Source organism: Bombina bombina, chromosome 10, assembly GCF_027579735.1.
Source record: "Bombina bombina isolate aBomBom1 chromosome 10, aBomBom1.pri, whole genome shotgun sequence".
NCBI lineage: Eukaryota > Metazoa > Chordata > Amphibia > Anura > Bombinatoridae > Bombina > Bombina bombina.
In genome coordinates, this window is record NC_069508.1 from 103,804,431 (window position 1) to 103,825,954 (window position 21,524).

The 21,524-nt window shown below is 41.5% G+C and overlaps 1 protein-coding gene across 3 annotated transcripts in view; it reads right to left on the minus strand.

The window, feature by feature from the left end:
• The window catches only part of RASAL2 (RAS protein activator like 2), a 516,482-nt gene that overhangs the window by 273,281 nt on the left and 221,677 nt on the right, over positions 1-21,524 (minus strand). For all 3 annotated transcript variants that reach the window (XM_053693294.1, XM_053693295.1, XM_053693293.1), the window contains exon 2: positions 2,079-2,206. In XM_053693294.1, coding sequence (XP_053549269.1) covers positions 2,079-2,206 — 128 coding nt within the window. The remainder of the gene's footprint in view (positions 1-2,078; positions 2,207-21,524) is intronic.

Sequence of the window (21,524 nt, forward strand, 5' to 3'; positions counted from 1 at the left end):
TCCTATTATCAATTTTTCTTCATTCTCTTTATTTGAAAAAGTAGGAATATAAGTTAAGGAGTTGGCCTATTTTTGGTTCAGCACTCTGGCTAGCGTTCGTGATTGATGGCTACATTCAGCCACCAATAAGCAAGAGCAACCAAGGTTCTGAACCAAAAATGGGCTGGCTCTTAAGCTTTACATTCTTGCTTTGAAAATAAAGATAGCAAGAGAAGGAAGAAAAATTGATAATAGGCGTAAATTAGAAAATTGTTTAAAATTGCATGCTCTATCTGAACCATGAAAGAAAAAAAATGGGTTTACTATCCCTTTAAGGCTAGGGTTATCCAACTCCATCTTTGTGAGAACACTAACTGATTTGAAAATGTTTAGGAATCAAGCTCTTAGCACTACTGAGCATTATATAATAGTGATTTCTTTGGTTTCAAAGCTACTTTCAGCAGTGAGGAAAATAGCGGAACCTTGGGGTTAAAGGGATAGAAAGGTCAAAATTTATATGTGCATGGGTGCATTTAATTTTTAAATAGAAACATTTGTGCTCAATACTTCCATAAGCAAAAATGCTTCTGGTAAAAGTTGTTACTGGTTTCAGTGACATACGCACATATGCTGTGTAGCGGTGTGTAATGTGTCTGTGAAGAGTTAAAGGGACATAATACTCATATGCTAAATCACTTGAAACTGATGCAGTATAACTGTAAAAAGCTGACAGGAAAATATCACCTGGGCATCTCTATGTAAAAAAGGAAGATATTTTACCTCACATTTTCCTCAGCTCAGCAGAGTAAGTTCTGTGTAAAAAGTTATACTCAGCTGCTGCCCAGCTGCAGGTAAAAAAATAAATAAAAAATGAAGAAATGAACAGCAGCCAATCAGCATCAGCGGTGCTGAGGTCATGAACTCTTTTACTGTGATCTCATGAGATTTCATTTAACTCTCATGAGATTTCATTGTAAACTTCTTTACACTGAATAGGGAAATAAGATTAGTGTGCACGAATGCTCGCTCCTTCCACTGTCCCGGGACAGACACACTGATTTGTTGCTTAGAAGTCCTTTACAATGGGATGTGGCTACTGAGAAACTTTTGAGGTAAAATATCTTTCTTTTTTACATAGAGATGTTCAGGTGATATTTTCTAGTCAGCTTTTTACAGCTATACTGCATCACTTTCAAGTGTTTAAACATGTGGGTATTATGGCCCTTTAATTTGTGTCATACAAGCCCCTGCTGACTCTCTGAGAAGGTGTGGTGTTTCAATAGTGATGTACGGGCCCTCACAGCATATGCAAAGGCGTGTGTGTGTCATATGTATGTACAGTACACACACACACACACACATGTATGTGTTTAATTTGTTATAGTGAATATATATATATATATATATATATATATATATATATATAGAGAGAGAGAGAGAGAGAGAGAGAGAGAGAAGCAGAAGGAGAATGAGAAAAAGAAGAAGAGAGAGAGAAGAAGAGTGAGAGAAGAAGAGTGAGAGAATATACTATACAATTGTTTTTCCCTTAATGTGTTTCCAATTACTTTTTTTACCAGCTGCAGAGTATAAAATGTATGAGATTTGCTTTTTTTAAGGCTTATTTGTGTATATAAATTAGCTGATTTTGTGTTTTAAAGCCACAACCTAGTAAAATGGGTTGAGCTTGTAGGTATAATCAGATCTCATTACTTTATCACATTGTGTACATATACATGCTTCTTTATCTTATATCTGTCTATAAACCAATCACCAATACTTGGAGAGAACAATGGAAAATTAACATTGTATTACAGTATCTCTTCTATAACCCACTGGGAGTGTAATTTCTTCTACTGGCTGTGTTAACACAGCTTGGCCTCAAGGCCAAAACCTTTCAAGATGGGAGGGGATACCACAGGCTAAATAAACTAATTTAAATGCCAATATAAGGGTAATGGAAACACTTGTAAACAATTTAATACACTCCAGCAGGTAAAGTGGATCATTGGGAACAAATTAAAGGGGAGAAGATTTTTGAATAAACCGTCCCTTTAAATCCCTTTTGCAACACAGGCACATGATGATACAGCTTCCCTCACCTCGTCCTCCCGGTTAAGGAGCACCAGTTGGCTTTCCGTCAGAATGCAGTACTTCCTCTCCCATATGGTGCTTTCTGTGTAAGGCGACTGGCCATAAGACAGCCTGTGAGTGGGAGGCCCTTTTAAATCTACCGGAGAAAAGAAAGGAACAAGTCAGTGCGATAACATTTAAATACATAAATAAAAATGAATAAGCAATCAGACAGGAAATCCATTACCTACACTTAGTTTTTACTTCTATGGTCCAGGGCCACAACACCGTCCTTTACTAGTTTAGATCTAGCATTTTACCCTCACAGATTTTATATTGCAATTCCATATATCTCCTTTTTTTAAATCTCCTATTTGCAACACCCAGCCCTGTAACTTATGTATCTCGCTAAACTTGGGGTAAAGCAGGCTTCTGTTCTCTGAAAATGACTCATTCATGTCTTCTCTGAGGATCTTATGCAAGTGTCAAAAAAACACTCGGTCATGGTGCTCGGTAATCTGCCCGTACACCATGGCATGGTGGTTGGGGAAAGATGCAGAGGTCACATCATCTGTGTATAAGCACCGATATAAGCATAGCTAGGGTCAGGCATTGTGAATTTTTAAAGGGACACTAAACCCAAGATTCAGAAAGAGCGAGCATACAATTTTAACTAACTTTGCAATTGACTTCTATTATGAAGTTGGCTTCATTCTTTTACTATCTTTTGTTGAAGGAACAGTGATGCACTACTGGGAGTTAGCTGAACACATTTGTGGGCCAATGATAAGAGGCATATTTGTGCAGCCAACATTCACCAGCTAGCTTCCAGTAGTGCAGGGCTCAACAAACCCAGGCACCAGGGGATCCACTGGCGCCTTAAAATTAGGCCATGGTATAGAATTCCCAAGACACCCATGGATGCCCCCCACTTGCCACACCATCTGCCCCCAGCTTAACCTTTAATCTAGCTGAGGCAGGATACTTTCTAAGTATTGCAGCTGAGAAATAAAAGACACACACACATTATTGTTTTTTTATTGTGTTTTCCACAGAAAAGTTTGCAATCCGGTGGCATGAAGTAGCCAGGTGGCTACTAATATTATATCATTTTCTGCTATTCAAAGCACTAAATAATTGCATAATTTAACATAAATGTATTTAATGATAAATTGTGCAATAAAAATTGAACATTTTTAAATGAGCTAATTTTATCTTAATATTGGCTAAAATCAGTTGGGTGGTCCTGGGAAAGGATATACTGTATATTATATATATATATATATATATATATATATACATACACTTACACACACACACACACACTATCCCACAAAAGTGAGTACACCCCTCACATTTTTGTAAATATTTTATATCCTTTCATGTGACAACACTGAAGAAATGACACTTTGCTACAATGTAAAGTAGTGAGTGTACAGCCTGTATAACAGTGTAAATTTGCTGTCCCCTCAAAATAACTCAACACACAGCCATTAATGTCCAAACCGTTGGCAGCAAAAGTGAGTACACCCCTAAGCGGAAAGGTCCAAAATGGGCCCAAAGTGTCAATATTTTGTGCGGCCACAATTATTTTCCAGCACTGCCTTAACCCTCTTGGGCATGGAGTTCACCAGAGCTTCACAGGTTGCCACTGGAGTCCTCTTCCACTCCTCCATGACGACATCACAGAACTGGTGGATGTTAGAGACCTTGCGCTCCCCCACCTTCCATTTGAGGATGCCCCATAGATGCTCAATAGGGTTTACGTCTGGAGACAAGCTTGGCCAGTCCATCATCTTTACCCTCAGCTTCTTTAGCAAGGCAGTGGTCATCTTGGAGGTGTGTTTGGGGTAGTTATCTTGTTGGAATACTGCCCTGCGGGCCAGTCTCCGAAGGGAGGGGATAATGCTCTGCTTCAGTATGTCACTGTACATGTTGGCATTCACAGTACCCTCAATGAACTGCAGCTCCCCAGTGCCGGCAGCACTCATGCAGGCCCATACCATGACACTCCCACGACAATGCTTGACTGTAGGCAAGACACACTTGTCTTTGTACTCCTCACCTGGTTGCAGCCACACACGCTTGACACCATATGAACCAAATAAGTTTATCTTGGTCTCATTGGACCACATGACATGGTTCCAGTAATCCATGTCCTTAGTCTGCTTGTCTTCAGCAAATTGTTTGCAGGCTTTCTTGTGCATCATCTTTAGAAGAGGCTTCCTTCTGGGACAACAACCATGCAGACCAATTTGATGCAGTGTGCAGCGTATGGTCTGAGCACTGACAGGCTGACCCCCCACCCCTTCAACCTTTGCAGCAATGCTGGCAGCACTCATACGTCTATTTCCCAAAGACAACCTCTGGATATGACGCTGAGCATGTACACTCAACTTCTTTGGTCGACCATGGTGAGGCCTGTTCTGAGTGGAACCTGTCCTGTGAAACCGTTGTATGGTCTTGCCCACCATGCTGCAGCTCAGTTTCAGGGTCTAGGCAATCTTCTTATAGCCTAGGCCATCTTTATGAAGAGCAACAATTCTTTTTTTCAGATCCTCAGAGAGTTCTTTGCCATGAGGTGCCATGTTGAACTTCCAGTGACCAGTATGAGAGATTGTGAGAGCGATAACACCAAATTTAACACACCTGCTCCCCATTCACACCTGAGACCTTGTAACACTAACGAGTCACATGACACCGTGGAGGGAAAATGGCTAATTTGGTCCAATTTGTACATTTCCACTTAGGGGTGTACTCACTTTTGTTGCCAATGGTTTAGCCATTAATGGCTGTGTGTTGAGTTATTTTGAGGGGACAGCAAATTTGCACTGTTATACAAGCTGTACACTCACTACTTTACATTGTATTAAAGTGTCATTTCTTCAGTGTTGTCACATGAAAAGATATAATAAAATATTTACATAAATGTGAGGGGTGTACTCACTTTTGTGGGATACTGTATCTATTTGTATATATATATATATATATATATATATATATATATATATATATATATATATACATATATACACACACATATATATATATATATATATATATATATCTCAAGGGATGAAATCACTACTGTAATAGGCAACCAAGGGATTAAAACACTGCTGTGAGTAATAGGCAACCAATGGATTAAATCACTGCTGTGAGTAATAGACAACCAAGGGATTAAATTACTGCTGTAATAGGCAACCAACGGATTAAATCACTGCTGTGAGTAATAGGCAACCAAGTGATTAATCACTGCTGTAATAGGCAACCAAGGGATTAAATCAATGCTGTGCGTAATAGGCAACCAAGGGGTTAAATTACTGCTGTGAGTAATAGGCAACCAAGGGACTAAATCACTGCTGTGAGTAATAGGCAACCAAGGGATTAAATAACTGCTGTGTGCAATGGGCAAACAAAGGAGTAAATCATTGGTGTATGTAGGCAGTCAGGAAGATAGAATCACAACTCTATATAGGTTAAAGCACTATTGAGTTTGTTACTGGCTAGAGTTAAAATTGATGAGGTTCATATTTTAAGCATATTAGCACTTTTATAACCCTTTAACACTTGGGAGGCAGTGCCAACTAATTACCAGTGTCTGCAGAGCCAATAAAGGTTGCTACATAGGTATTTAGTGTTTTTTTTTATATCTACTTAATCTACATAATATGTATGTGCATTGAAACTGTAATCCACATAATAAATGTTTAAAAAGCATTTATGAGTCATTTTGTAAGCAAAATTTACATTGTTAAAGGACCATTAAATTCAGTAGAATTACACCATCAACCCCCCTGTATCATGTGACAGCCATCAGCCAATCACAGTCCTACACTTATACACTGAACTTTTGCATGCTCAGTAGTAGCTGGTGCCTCAGAAAATGTGCAAATAAAAAATGTCTTAAAACTGCATGCTCTGTCTGAATCATGAAAGTTTTATTTTGACTTACGTCTCCCTTTAAAGGGACAGTATACACCAATTTTCATTTAACTGCATGTAACAGACACTACTATAAAGAAGAATATGCACAGATACTGATATAAAAATCCAGTGTAAAACCTTTTAAAAACTTACTTAGAAGCTCGGAGGAGGCAAAGACATCCCAGCCAAAGGCTTAAATACTCCTCCCACTCCCCTCATCCCCCCAGTCATTCTGCAGAGGAACAAGGTGCCAGAAGAATAATAAGGACGCTCCAATAAAATTACAGGTGGGGAGCTGTAGACTCTTTCCATCAGAAGAAAAGGAAATAAACAGGTAAGCATAATTTATGTTTTTCTTTTTAAATGGAAAGAGTCCACAGCTGCATTCATTACTTTTGGGAAACCAATACCTAAGCTATAGAGGACACTGAATGCCAAGACGGGAGGGTACAATAGGTGGACCATACTGAGGCCACCAGGCCTGAACCTCTACCCAATAAATAAAAAAAAAAAACGCTCCGTCCGAAGCCAAGAAAAACTTTTAAGGAAAAGCCCCAAGGACACTGATTTGCAGCTTGTCCAGAAGTCAAACTAGAGACTGCAAACAGACTCGACTGAGCCAACAGTCCTCCAGGAGACACTGTCGCCCAACAGACGGTCCCCCACCGCTCACCCCCCACAAATGATGGGGACACCAGCCAAAACCCCCAAGGGGACAAATCAAAGGAAAACCGAAGAAACTGAAAGGTTCCCTAATACAAAAAGGAACACCTCCAAGAGTGAGCCCAGCTCAGAGAGACCCAAAGGGGCCCAAACAAGGAGGCCACGCCTATACCAGGCGAAACCCGGGATAAGACCGGGCACAGAGCCAGAACAGATGTCTCTCCAACATCCTGCAAGCACAAAATGCAACTGAGTCAGTGTCTGACCACAGACCATGAAAAAGTGTGTAATACACCCAGGTGAAAAAACCCCAAGTTTGAGAACACAGAGTCCATAACAGGACGACACAGAGGGTACTTGCGAGGAAGAAGCAGTCAAGCAAGAAACCGACCGCAACAGCATCCCCCGGCCAGAGGGCACGCTCCAGGCTACCTAAGTCGCTGGACCTACACACAGGTCCCTTAAAAGGGGAACACAAAACCTCAATCGAGGCCCCCCGAGGAGGGGATACCCTCAGGACCTGAAGGAAGAGTAAACCCTATTCTGAAATCAATGGAGCAAGTTGAAAGGAGAATCCATACCCTAGCAGACTGAACTAACAGGATAGACTCAACAAAGCTCACACATCCAGAGGAAACTGCGACCCAAACGCAGTGCCCTAGACCGCTCGGCCATCCTGACCTGCAGACCTACACCCAGCTGGACCAAGGCAGCCTCAGGGATCCAAGACAGGGGAACAAATGAATCCCGAAACAGGTACAGGAACGAGCGTAAGGATAGCACAGCCATCCCCACAGAGCACAAGTACAACCCGACTCTGAAACAGACAACAAGGCCATAGACCTAAGGATCTATCAAAATAAATACCCAACAAGTCTGACTTGGAGCCAGCAAGACCCCAGGGGCAACCAATCCCACCTTGCCGCCCCCCATCCAGGAGAAGCCCCAAGCAAGGACTACATAGGGAGGAGAATATCCCCTAAAGAAAAGGAATGATGCCGGAAGGGCAACAACTGTCCCCAAGGCCTGAAGCCCCCGGCTAATGGGAAGATAAATTCCCAACACAGATGTCCTAGAAAAGGACCCCCCTACAAGTAGCTTGCCAAGCAGAGGAACAGCCAACCCATTCGCCTGCAGAGCAGGGAATCCACAGGAACACTGGCAAGCTGACCAGGGGAATGCAACCCTAAGGCGCACCAGAAATTGGACATCCAGCACCAGCAGCTGGGTATGAACCAACAACCCTTGAGGCGCAAGCCACACAGCTAACCACCAGATGACATAGGCTACTCTGTGGCAAAGAGTAAAAAATACTCAGAAAACCTGGCCAACCATGATGGAGCAAGGACATAGCCCAAGTTCCACTACCGTGGAACACCCCGACCAGCCCTGAGATCCAAGATTCCAAAACTGGGTCAGGAAAAAGGCCAAGAGCTTCAACAACGGGAAGTCTCAGGGAGAAAAACAGGCCCGGGTACCTAATAGTTCAGGCAAACCTTACCCTAAAACTAAATACCCCAACTGGCCAAAAAGCCAGACACAAGGAATATGGGTGCATATCCAGAGAATCCGGATAGCGAGAAGAACTTGAAAGCCCCGAAAGGAAGGAACCACCCCTAGCTAAAGTCCAACGCTCCAAGGAGCAAGGCTAGAAGTCATATGAGGATACTTCTCAAAGCCTCAGGACAACCAAGGGATAAATCGAGGCAAAACACATCCTACTAGCAGGACTAGTCTCCCTATCACCTCTACACAAGCAGAGGACACAAGGAAGAGAAAGGCACTAAGTCTACCCAGCTCCGGAAAACCCTAAGCAAAACAAAGTCCCCGCAGGGAACAACCATCACCCGGAAACACAGATCCCTAAAAGGAGATCCAACTCACCCGGAGACAATGGAAGAAAACCAAAAGGTCTCTTAAAACTCGTACACGTCAAAGAGTAAGAGCTGCATCAAGATACACTATAAACAGTTTACGCGTACACCTGCAAGGTGTTAAAAGCTGCAACTGGTTTCAAACTGCAAACCTTCTGCATGCTAGACAGCTATCCTGTACAAGCTGTTGAATCAAGCCCAAAAGGACAAATCCAGAGACCTAAAAATGAAGGCCAAACCGCTCAACTGCGATAATGGGGGAGGCTAAGTTCTGATGAAATCAGATGTCAGATAGAATGACGCAGCAGAAAAACTCCCCTGCTCGGCCATCTATGACTGAAGGCTATAAGGACTAAAACAATCCTACCCACCTCACGGACCCACAGGTCCCCTCGAATGCTTAGTTGAACATGAAAAACAAGGACAACCTGAGCACTCTGCGCTTCTACCGAACCAGCGGAGCAGAACAGCGCCACGTGTCTGAAAAGCCACAAGACCGAACGAACCCGACAGGACCTGCCTGCACCTAGGGTCCTAACCGGCAAGCTGCATAAATTCTCCCTCATAGGGGAAAAAACAGAAAACAGAAAACAGAAAACAGACATTTTTAACATAGGACTAACATGTCCAAAACAATGTCCGAAGAAGTAATAAAGAGTATCAATCTCAGAAGGTTCCCAAAGGAAACAAAAACAAATAAAAGACATCCCATCGGATATAAATAAAATATAAGGCAACCCGGTGGTTAACGCCCAAAAAGACACAGGCCTACACACAGGACCAGCCAAACGGAGCCCTATCTTACAAAACTGGGAAAGATCTCAAACAAATGACAATTAGGAGATTACTTCATCCCCACATGTCTAATAAAGAGCTCCATTTGAATAAGCAGACTGAAAATCCCCGGATCTGTTAAAGATAGGGTCATTCAATAACTGAAAAACATGTCTGAGCAATACGCGAAGGCGTGCAATCCTGTAATGAAAGGCACAACTCTCAGGGACAGTTATACCCGCGGGGAACTGTAGAGGCCCTCCCCAAGGCGGAAGGCCCGGGACAATAGGGCACGAGCACATTCTCAAATAAACGTCTGGACTCTGCAGTCAAACAATTGCAAACATTATGTGGAAGCGAAAACGTGCTGCAACCTCCGGGGGGAACACGCCACCCTGCATGGAGGAATCAGAAACAAGGTTACCCGCATATGTAGAAGTATGAATTGGTAGCGAACTCGCCTTTCGGAGGACAGGACCCCCAGAGGCGGAAGGCTCAGCAGTCCCTTAATTCCCCGAACCCGAGGAACCAGGCGTTCTGAAATGACATACGGAACAAAACTGGTTGACATGTGTCAACGAGGCCAATCTGGATTCATCACCGGACACAGAATCTGAAATCAAAATAGTCTCAGTATCAGAATCCTCTGTAACTGAATCTGAAATTAGCAGTGTCTCAGCAACAGAATCTTCCATAACTGGATAGAGGATATATAAATATGGACTAAAGTAGTAAAAACAAAAATGGCACCTGACACCCCCAATGGCTGGGGCACTCACCACCTCCTATGACCAGACCCCTGTGGACTAGAAAATTTCCTTCACCACACGGTCGAGAAAGCAGAAATGTAAAACGGAACATAACCACGCCCGAACCGTACAGTCCAAAAAAGCGCGCCCAACCAAAAGGTCGCGTCACTTACAAAGGCCTCAATGTTCCAAACCACGAGCCCATAAAACATCACACATAAGCAGGTTGAATCACATAACAAACATGATTATAAACCCCCCTGTTCAATAACCCCCCTAGTAGATATTAACCCTCTATTCCAAGATACTTCAAGAGACTCACTGAGACCCTTATGATAAGTTAGACCCGCAAGGTGGTAGCCTCTCGGAAAAACATTCACATTACAGTACATTGATGAATAAAGTAAAATTAAACAATCTTACCGGAGTCTACGCCGTGGAACAGGAACACGGCCCTTCAAGTGTGACGGATAGTAGCATCGCCTCCGCCATGGACTTGAGAGAAGAAAGCAGGCAGCGAAGCGAAGTTTGACAACGCTGATTGATTGAGGAGCTGTTAACATGAGTTGGGATGGTTTCGCAGAAAGAAACTCCCTGCATCTCCAGACTCTGACTTTCATCCTAGCCTTCACTGAGAGACTGACAGGACTACTTAAAACTCCTGTCCCATGCCGAAGAGTACTACCCTCCATAAGAGACAAAAACAAAAATTAAAAATTCTGACACTTCTCTGCCATCCTCCTGGGATAAAAGGCAAAGAATGACTGGGGGATGAGGGGAGTGGGAGGAGTATATAAGCCTTTGGCTGGGTTGTCTTTGCCTCCTCCGGGTGGCCAGGTTCTTATATTCCAAAAGTAATTAAAGGAGCTGTGGACTCTTTCCATTTAAGAAGAAAAACACATTAAAGGGATTGGAAAGTCAAAATTAAAATGTGCATGATTCATATATGTGCTTTATTCTCTTGGTATCCCTTGTTGAAAAAGAATACACACATATCCTACACTACTGGGAGCTGCTGCTAATTGGTGCCTGCACACATTTGTCTCTTGTGATTGGCTAACTAGGTGTGTTCAGCTAGCGGCCAGTAGTGCAATGCTGCTCCTTCAGCAAAGGATAACAAGGGAATAAAGGAAATGTGATAATAAAATTAAATTTGAAAGTTGTTTGCAATTGTATGTTCTATCCAAATCATGAATAAACATTTTGGGGTTTCCTGTCCTTTTAAGCTTCCAGTCTTAGCCAACTTAGTTAACACTTGTCTGCATTTAACAAACCTCATAATTCTCTAATCATGAGTCTGTAAGTGCTGGTGCAGCAGCAGAGTAAAACCTCAGTATTTAAAGGAACATGAAGCCCCCCAAAAAATGTATTTCATGATTCAGATAGAGCATGCAATTTTAAACTTTTCCTATTTACTTCTATTATCTAATTTGCTTCATTCTCTTGGTATCCTTGGTTGAAGGAGCAGCAATGCACTACTGGGAGCTAATGAAAGCCAGTGACAAGCGGCATATATGTGCAGCCACCAATCAGCAGATTCTGAGCCTACCTAGGCATACTTTTCAACAAAGGATACAAAGAGAACAAAACTGTCGATAATAGAAATACATTGGAAAGTTATTTAAAATACATTGGAAAGTTATTTAAAATTGCACGCTCTATCTGAACCATGAAAGGGGAAAAAAGGATATCATATCCCTTTAAGGGCTAAAAAACAGAATTTATGCTTACCTGATAAATTACTTTCTCCAACGGTGTGTCCGGTCCACGGCGTCATCCTTACTTGTGGGATATTCTCTTCCCCAACAGGAAATGGCAAAGAGTCCCAGCAAAGCTGGTCACATGATCCCTCCTAGGCTCCGCCCACCCCAGTCATTCGACCGACGGACAGGAGGAAATATATATAGGAGAAACCATATGATACCGTGGTGACTGTAGTTAGAGAAAATAATTCATCAGACCTGATTAAAAAACCAGGGCGGGCCGTGGACCGGACACACCGTTGGAGAAAGTAATTTATCAGGTAAGCATAAATTCTGTTTTCTCCAACATTGGTGTGTCCGGTCCACGGCGTCATCCTTACTTGTGGGAACCAATACCAAAGCTTTAGGACACGGATGAAGGGAGGGAGCAAATCAGGTCACCTAAATGGAAGGCACCACGGCTTGCAAAACCTTTCTCCCAAAAATAGCCTCCGAAGAAGCAAAAGTATCAAATTTGTAAAATTTGGCAAAAGTGTGCAGTGAAGACCAAGTCGCTGCCTTACATATCTGGTCAACAGAAGCCTCGTTCTTGAAGGCCCATGTGGAAGCCACAGCCCTAGTGGAGTGAGCTGTGATTTTTTCAGGAGGCTGCCGTCCGGCAGTCTCATAAGCCAATCGGATAATGCTTTTAAGCCAAAAGGAAAGAGAGGTAGAAGTCGCTTTTTGACCTCTCCTTTTACCAGAATAAACAACAAACAAGGAAGATGTTTGTCTGAAATCTTTAGTAGCCTCTAAATAGAATTTTAGAGCACGGACTACGTCCAAATTGTGTAACAAACGTTCCTTCTTTGAAACTGGATTCGGACACAAAGAAGGTACAACTATCTCCTGGTTAATATTTTTGTTGGAAACAACTTTCGGAAGAAAACCAGGCTTAGTACGCAAAACCACCTTATCTGCATGGAACACCAGATAGGGCGGAGAACACTGCAGAGCAGATAACTCTGAAACTCTTCTAGCAGAAGAAATTGCAACCAAAAACAAAACTTTCCAAGATAATAACTTAATATCTACGGAATGTAAGGGTTCAAATGGAACCCCTTGAAGAACTGAAAGAACTAGATTTAGACTCCAGGGAGGAGTCAAAGGTCTGTAAACAGGCTTGATCCTAACCAGAGCCTGAACAAATGCTTGAACATCTGGCACTGCTGCCAGTCTTTTGTGAAGTAAAACAGATAAAGCAGAGATCTGTCCCTTCAGAGAACTTGCAGATTATCCTTTCTCCAAACCTTCTTGTAGAAAGGATAGAATCTTAGGAATTTTTATCTTGTTCCATGGGAATCCTTTAGATTCACAGCAACAGATATATTTTTTCCATATTTTATGGTAAATTTTTCTAGTTACAGGCTTTCTAGCCTGAATCAGAGTATCTATTACAGAATCTGAAAACCCACGCTTTGATAAAATCAAGCGTTCAATCTCCAAGCCGTCAGTTGGGGGGAAACCAGATTCGGATGTTCGAATGGACCCTGAACAAGAAGGTCCTGTCTCAAAGGTAGCTTCCATGGTGGAGCCGATGACATATTCACCAGGTCTGCATACCAAGTCCTGCGTGGCCACGCAGGAGCTATCAAGATCACCGAGGCCCTCTCCTGATTGATCCTGGCTACCAGCCTGGGGATGAGAGGAAACGGTGGGAATACATAAGCTAGGTTGAAGGTCCAAGGTGCTACTAGTGCATCTACTAGGGTCGCCTTGGGATCCCTGGATCTGGACCCGTAGCAAGGAACCTTGAAGTTCTGACGAGACGCCATCAGATCCATGTCTGGAATGCCCCATAATTGAGTTATTTGGGCAAAGATTTCCGGATGGAGTTCCCACTCCCCCGGATGGAATGTCTGACGACTCAGAAAATCCGCTTCCCAATTTTCCACTCCTGGGATGTGGATCGCAGACAAGTGGCAGGAGTGATCCTCCGCCCATTGAATTATCTTGGTCACTTCTTTCATCGCCAGGGAAGTCCTTGTTCCCCCCTGATGATTGATATATGCAACGGTCGTCATGTTGTCTGACTGAAACCTTATGAATTTGGCCTTTGCTAGTTGAGGCCAAGCTCTGAGAGCATTGAATATCGCTCTCAGTTCCAGAATGTTTATCGGGAGAAGAGACTCTTCCCGAGACCATAGACCCTGAGCTTTCAGGGATTCCCAGACCGCGCCCCAGCCCACTAGGCTGGCGTCGGTCGTGACAATGACCCACTCTGGTCTGCGTAAGCTCATTCCCTGTGACAGATTGTCCAGGGTCAGCCACCAACGGAGTGAATCTCTGGTCTTTTGATCTACTTGAATCGTCGGAGACAAGTCTGTATAATCCCCATTCCACTGTCTGAGCATGCACAGTTGTAATGGTCTTAGATGAATTTGTGCAAAAGGAACTATGTCCATTGTTGCAACCATCAATCCTATTACTTCCATGCACTGCGCTATGGAAGGACGAGGAACAGAATGAAGTACTTGACAAGAGCTTAGAAGTTTTGATTTTATGACCTCTGTCAGAAAAATCCTCATTTCTAAGGAATCTATTATTGTTCCCAAGAAGGGAACTCTTGTTGACGGGGACAGAGAACTTTTTTCTTTGTTCACCTTCCATCCGTGAGATCTGAGAAAGGCTAGGACGATGTCCGTATGAGCCTTTGCTTTTGACAGGGACGACGCTTGAATCAGGATGTCGTCCAAGTAAGGTACTACTGCAATGCCCCTTGGTCTTAGAACCGCTAGAAGAGACCCTAGTACCTTTGTGAAAATCCTTGGAGCAGTGGCTAATCCAAATGGAAGTGCCACAAACTGGTAATGCTTGTCCAGAAAAGCGAACCTTAGGAACTGATGATGTTCCTTGTGGATAGGAATATGTAGGTACGCATCCTTTAAATCCACGGTAGTCATAAATTGATTCTCCTGGATAGTAGGTAGGATCGTTCGAATAGTTTCCATTTTGAACGATGGTACCCTGAGAAATTTGTTTAGGTTCTTTAGATCCAAAATTGGTCTGAATGTTCCCTCTTTTTTGGGAACTATGAACATATTGGAATAAAATCCCATTCCTTGTTCTCTTATTGGAACTGGATGTATCACTCCAATCTTTAACAGGTCTTCTACACAATGTAAGAATGCCTGTCTCTTTATTTGGTTTGAAGATAATTGAGACCTGTGGAACCTTCCCCTTGGGGGTAGTTCCTTGAATTCCAGGAGATAACCTTGAGAAACTATTTCTAGCGCCCAAGGATCCTGAACATCTCTTGCCCAAGCCTGAGCAAAGAGAGAAAGTCTGCCCCCCATTAGATCCGGTCCCGGATCGGGGGCTATCCCTTCATGCTGTTTTGGTAGCAGTGGTAGGCTTCTTGGCCTGCTTACCCTTGTTCCAGCCTTGCATTGGTTTCCAGGCTGGTTTGGGTTGTGAAGTATTACCCTCTTGCTTAGAGGATACAGAATTAGAGACTGGTCCGTTTCTGCGAAAGGGACGAAAATTAGGCTTATTATTAGCCTTAAAAGACCTATCCTGTGGGAGGGCGTGGCCCTTTCCCCCAGTGATGTCTGAAATAATCTCTTTCAAATCAGGTCCAAATAATGTTTTACCTTTGAAAGGAATGTTAAGCAATTTTGTCTTGGAAGACACATCCGCTGACCAAGACTTTAGCCAAAGCACTCTGCGCGCCACGACAGCAAACCCTGAATTTTTCGCCGCTAATCTAGCTAATAAGCGGCATCTAAAACAAAAGAGTTAGCCAATTTAAGTGCTTGAACTCTGTCCATAACCTCCTCATACGAAGATTCTTTACTGAGGGATTTTTCTAGTTCCTCGAACCAGAAACACGCTGCCGTAGTGACAGGAACAATGCATGAAATTGGTTGTAGAAGGTAACCTTGCTGTACAAAAATCTTTTTAAGCAAACCCTCTAATTTCTTATCCATAGGATCTTTGAAAGCACAACTATCTTCGATAGGAATAGTAGTGCGTTTGTTTAGAGTAGAAACCGCCCCCTCGACCTTGGGGACTGTCTGCCATAAGTCCTTTCTGGGGTCGACTATAGGAAATAATTTCTTAAATATAGGGGGGGGAACAAAAGGTATGCCGGGCCTTTCCCACTCTTTATTTACTATGTCCGCCACCCGCTTGGGTATAGGAAAAGCGTCGGGGGGCACCGGAACCTCTAGGAACTTGTCCATCTTACATAATTTCTCTGGAATGACCAAATTGTCACAATCATCCAGAGTAGATAACACCTCCTTAAGCAGTGCGCGGAGTTCTAATTTAAATTTAAATGTCACAACATCAGGTTCAGCTTGATGAGAAATTTTTCCTGAATCTGAAATTTCTCCATCAGACAAAACCTCCCTCATGGCCCCTTGAGATTGGTGTGAGGGTATGTCAGAACAGTTATCATCAGCGTCCTCTTGCTCTCCAGTGTTTAAAACAGAGCAATCGCGCTTTCTCTGATAAGTAGGCATTTTGGATAAAAGATTTGCTATGGAGTTATCCATTACAGCCGTTAATTGTTGCATGGTAATAAGTATTGGCGCACTAGATGTACTAGGGGCCTCCTGTGTGGGCATAACTGGTGTAGACACAGTAGGGGATGAAGTAGTATCATGTTTACTCCCCTCATTTGAGGAATCATCTTGGGCAATAACATTATCTATTGCATTACTGTCCTTACTTTGTTTGGACACTATGGCACAATTATCACATAAATTTAAATGGGGAGACACATTGGCTTTCATACATATAGAACATAGCTTATCTGATGGTACAGACATGTTAAACAGGCTTAAACTTGTCAACAAAGCACAAAAAACGTTTTAAAATAAAACCGTTACTGTCACTTTAAATTTCAAACTGAAAACACTTTATTACTGAATATGTGAAAAAGTATGAAGGAATTGTTCAAAATTCACCAAAATTTCACCACAGTGTCTTAAAGCATTAAAAGTATTGCACACCAAATTTCCGAGCTTTAACCCTTAAATTAACGGAACTGGAGCCGTTTTTACATTTAACCCCTATACAGTCCCAGAATGAGGCTCTGTCTATAACTAGAAAGGCCCCCATCTGAAAAAGGTGTCCAACACAGTGCCTGCCGTTTTTCTAAACGTTCCCCAAGATTATAATACCAATAATTAGTTAGAATCTGCATAATATGCCTAGTAAAGCAATTGTTTTAGCCCAGAAAAATGTCTACCAGTTTTTAAGCCCTTTTTGAAGCTCTTTATTCTTTTATGTTTAACTAAGAAAATGGCTTACCGGTCCCCATGAGGGGAAATGACAGCCTTCCAGCATTACATGGTCTTGTTAGAAATATGGCTAGTCATACCTTAAGCAGAAAAGACTGCTAACTGTTTCCCCCAACTGAAGTTACTTCATCTCAACAGTCCTGTGTGGAAACAGCAATCGATTTTAGTTACTGTCTGCTAAAATCATCTTCCTCTTACAAACAGAAATCTTCATCCTTTTCTGTTTCAGAGTAAATAGTACATACCAGCACTATTTTAAAATAACAAACACTTGATAGAAGAATAAAACTACATTTAAACACCAAAAAACTCTTAACCATCTCCGTGGAGATGTTGCCTGTGCAACGGCAAAGAGAATGACTGGGGTGGGCGGAGCCTATGAGGGATCATGTGACCAGCTTTGCTGGGACTCTTTGCCATTTCCTGTTGGGGAAGAGAATATCCCACAAGTAAGGATGACGCCGTGGACCGGACACACCAATGTTGGAGAAACAAATACAATTTAAAGGAACACTGTAGTGCAATATAGATATATATGATTGATACTTAATTTTACAACTGCTAATGGGTGACTGACTAAGCTAGCTTTCATGCAATTTAAGGTCTGAACATGATTTGCAGCAAATCTATTTACACAACTACCAGGTCACTAATTATGTTGTATGTAGTCTTTATTGTCCATTAGCTTTAACACAGTAAACTTTAACAGACTCTCTTAAAGGGACACAGAAAATGTATATAACTGTTCTAAACGGACACTACTGTTTTTTTGCTTAGCTTTAGAAATGTCTTTGTAAACCAATAAACAATAATTTACAAGATTTTATTTCTACATTTCTGCACATTTCAACAGTTAATATTCTAAACATAGATTCATTTTCCTGCATTTGCAAACGGTTAATTGCTGATTTTTCAAATGAGTGGTGATTACAATTTCATCATTCCTATCACCTTTTCTGCAATGTCATATTCCAACTGAACACTAGAGGGCAGTCTCTGCTTGAATACAAAATGATTTTGGCACCACAGCTGGTCCTAGCCTGGGCATATAATCGGATCAGTGGTTACATATCCTTGCAAACCAGTCCTGTCCATGACATTTACCAATGTCTATAAACAACAAAATAGTGAGGGGGCAGCATGAAACAATATATAGCAGGGAACTTGCAGATTTTGCATTCTATGGCTAACTAAAGAGATTTATATTAAAATGCTATAGCAAAAATACAGCTATATTGAGAATGTGTGTTAATGGAACAGTGTATAATGATTTCATTTCTCCCCTTTAATGTATGCCTAGTAATCCATTTCACCTGCTTTGTATTTTTTTATGAATAACATTTACATTTATTTTGCCATTGCAAATAGCTGATTTTGCTTATTTTATTTCCACCTATACTGAATATTTCAATACACCTAGTGGGTGGTGGATAATAAAATGCCAATTTTAAATTTTTCTCTCTGTATATAGGGAGACAAGATAAGGAGTTTGTTTAAATAGAGAGAGAGAGAACCTAATGAGAACTGCTCTACATGGAAGCTCAGCTGATATGATTAGGTTGTGGTTTAAATTAGCAGGGACAGTTATTTAATATACAAGAATAAGCCTAAACGGGCAATTTTCCATACATTTAAAACTTTGCAGCTGGTATAACGAGTCACTGTAAGCACATTAAGGGGGAAACTATCTTATGATACACTGTCCATTTAACTTCTGACAAGCCAAGGTCCCTATAGATTGCACGTTCTTATCCATTTAAAAAAAAAAGCAATAGTTTTTATATAGTGTAATAATACGCAAACGTGTTAGTAATTTTTGAAACAGTTTATAAAGAAAAAATAATGTATTAAAAGGAACAGCGTATTGTAATTTTCATCTTAATAATTTTTCCCATTGACTGCATAGCATTGAAAGTATTGGAAATCATTCCTTTATGTTGATTCTTGCAATTGAAATATCTGTTTACTCATTGAAACTGAAATAAAAATAAAAACTGAAAACAAATATTTGTTTACAGTACTGTTAAAATTGTATTTTCTGTCTGAAATACAAAAGAACAGTTTTGGGGATCATATCTCTTTAAGAGAATTTTGTTTTTGCAAAAATGCTGGCTTGTATCTGTATGTTCAACGCCCAATAAAGGGGTTAATCTTGTGCACCAGGCACATTCCAGAAACGGTTCTGATCAGCAAAATGCTTTGCAACTGTTAAAGGGACAATCTAAAATTGCATCCCCTATCTGACTCATGAAAGTTTAATTTTGACTAAACAACTTTCCAATTTACTTTTATCATCAAATCTGCTTTGTTCTCTTGCCTCATATGCTAATTTCTAAACCCTTGAAGGCCTCCTCTGCATTTTGACCGTTTTCACAGCTAGAGGGTTTTAGTTCATGTGTGCCATATAGATAACATTGTGCTCACGCCCGTGGAGTTACCTAGGAGTCAGCACTGAATGGCTAAAATGCAAGTCTGTCAAAATAACTAAAATAAGGGGGCTGTCATCAGCAAGGCAGAACATGCTGTTATCTAAGATGTCATCGCAGATAATGCAGCATGTCTGCAGAAAAAATGGAAAACATGCAGCAACTGTTAGCACTTACACTTTGCAGCACTGCTCCACATTAGACTGTTCTCTTCAAACAGAGCTTTGCTCTGGCTGCACTGTATAAGTTTTCCTTAAAGGGACAGTAAACACCAGAATTTTTGTTGTTTAAAAATGTAGATAATCCATTTATTACCCATTCCCCAGTTTTGCATAACCAACAACGTTATAATAATTACCTTGTATCTAAGCCTCTGCAAACTTATTTCAGTTCTTTTGACAGACTTGCATTTTTAGCCAATTAGTGCTGACTCCTAGGAGCTTGATGTGCCTGAGCTCAATGTTATCTATATGAAACACATGAACTAACACTCTCTAGTGGTGATAAACTGTCAAAATGATTTCAGATTAGAGGCAGCCTTCAAGGTCTAAGAAATTAGCATATGAACCTCCTAGGTTTAGCTTTCAACTAAGAATACCAAGAGAACAAAGCAAAATTGATAATAAAAGTAAATTGGAAAGTTGTTTAAAATTGCATGCCCTATTTTTTTTACTTGACTGTCCCTTTAACATGGTGCATCCAGAGTAAAGTGCTGTTGGAAAAGAACAGTTAAATATGGAGCAGTGCTGCAAAGTGTCAGCGCACTGATTTTTTACTGGCTCTCAGGTATTTTTCAACCCTGCCACCTAGCCTTTCCTGGGCTGCAAAGCTGTGACTACATTTCTACCTTGTGATGTTAATGACCAAGAGAAAGAGAGAAAAGTAAACAAATATATTCAAGAAAATTTTTTTTTTTGCCTGCAGCTAATTTGCAATGCTTTAGTGTAAATGCCTAATTTAAAAATGAATTGTATTTCTAAATGAGCTGCAGAAAAATTTTCACTAACAAAATATTGCAGATAGTGAGGAAAAGTTCTGCCTTTGGGGCTGTCAGAAGATGCTTAGATACAAGGTAATCACACAGGTAAAAAGTATATTAATATAACCATGTTGGTTAAGCAAAACTGGGGAATGGGTAATAAAGAGATTATCTATCTTTTTAAACAATACAAATTCTGGAATAGACTGTACCTTTAAGCCTTTGAGTGCTAAGCAATTTCCCACCTGGGTGCTAAGCCGGATTTGAGTTTATTTTTTATTTTTAAATATATATATTTTTAACTCCCCCCCCGCCCCCCCACCCCATATCCCCAAGACTAAGTTGGAAAGGTTAGACAATTACCTTGCCAACGGTGGGTCTTGGGGGTCTGTAGCTGCTTAGATGCCCGAGATACAGGCTTCAAGCAGCATGCCCCCATTTCCCTATACTGTCCATTGTGATTTTTCAATAAAGTTGTGCGGTGACGTCATCATGTCATTGCGTGCGACGTCACCGCGCAAAACGTGAAGCCCCGGCGATGCCTATCACTATACAGGCCCGATCGCCGGGGTGGGAGTCGATGGGAGCCCCCAGATTGCCCTCAAGGTGGGTGAGTGGTAGCGACGGCTCTGAGCCGTCAGCACCTGACTGGGAAAATGTGTGACCGTTAAGAGCCGTCGTTGGCACTGAAAGGGTTAAGCATTCATGCAATAATACGTTCTAAAGAATTACATTATTGTATTACTATGTCCCTTTAAATAAATAAAAAATAAATATTTGAATTTGTCCCTCCGTAAATGAGCAGGTTGCCCACAGACTGGCAGATGGTGATCTAACGCACTGAGCTACTAGGATTTCTGGTTAAACACATCCCATCGTATCAGTCAACGGGTCAGAACAGCTCTGAGCAGAGTCCAGATGGTTGTAAAAACCAAAACGATTGTTTTTTTTCTGTCCTTTTGCCACACAGTGCGCAATACCATATATAACACTATATAACACTATAATTCAGCAGGAAATGAGTCACTTCTCCATGTGAATCTCCAACTTTGCCCAAAGGGAGATGGAAATAATTCAAGACAAGAATTAATT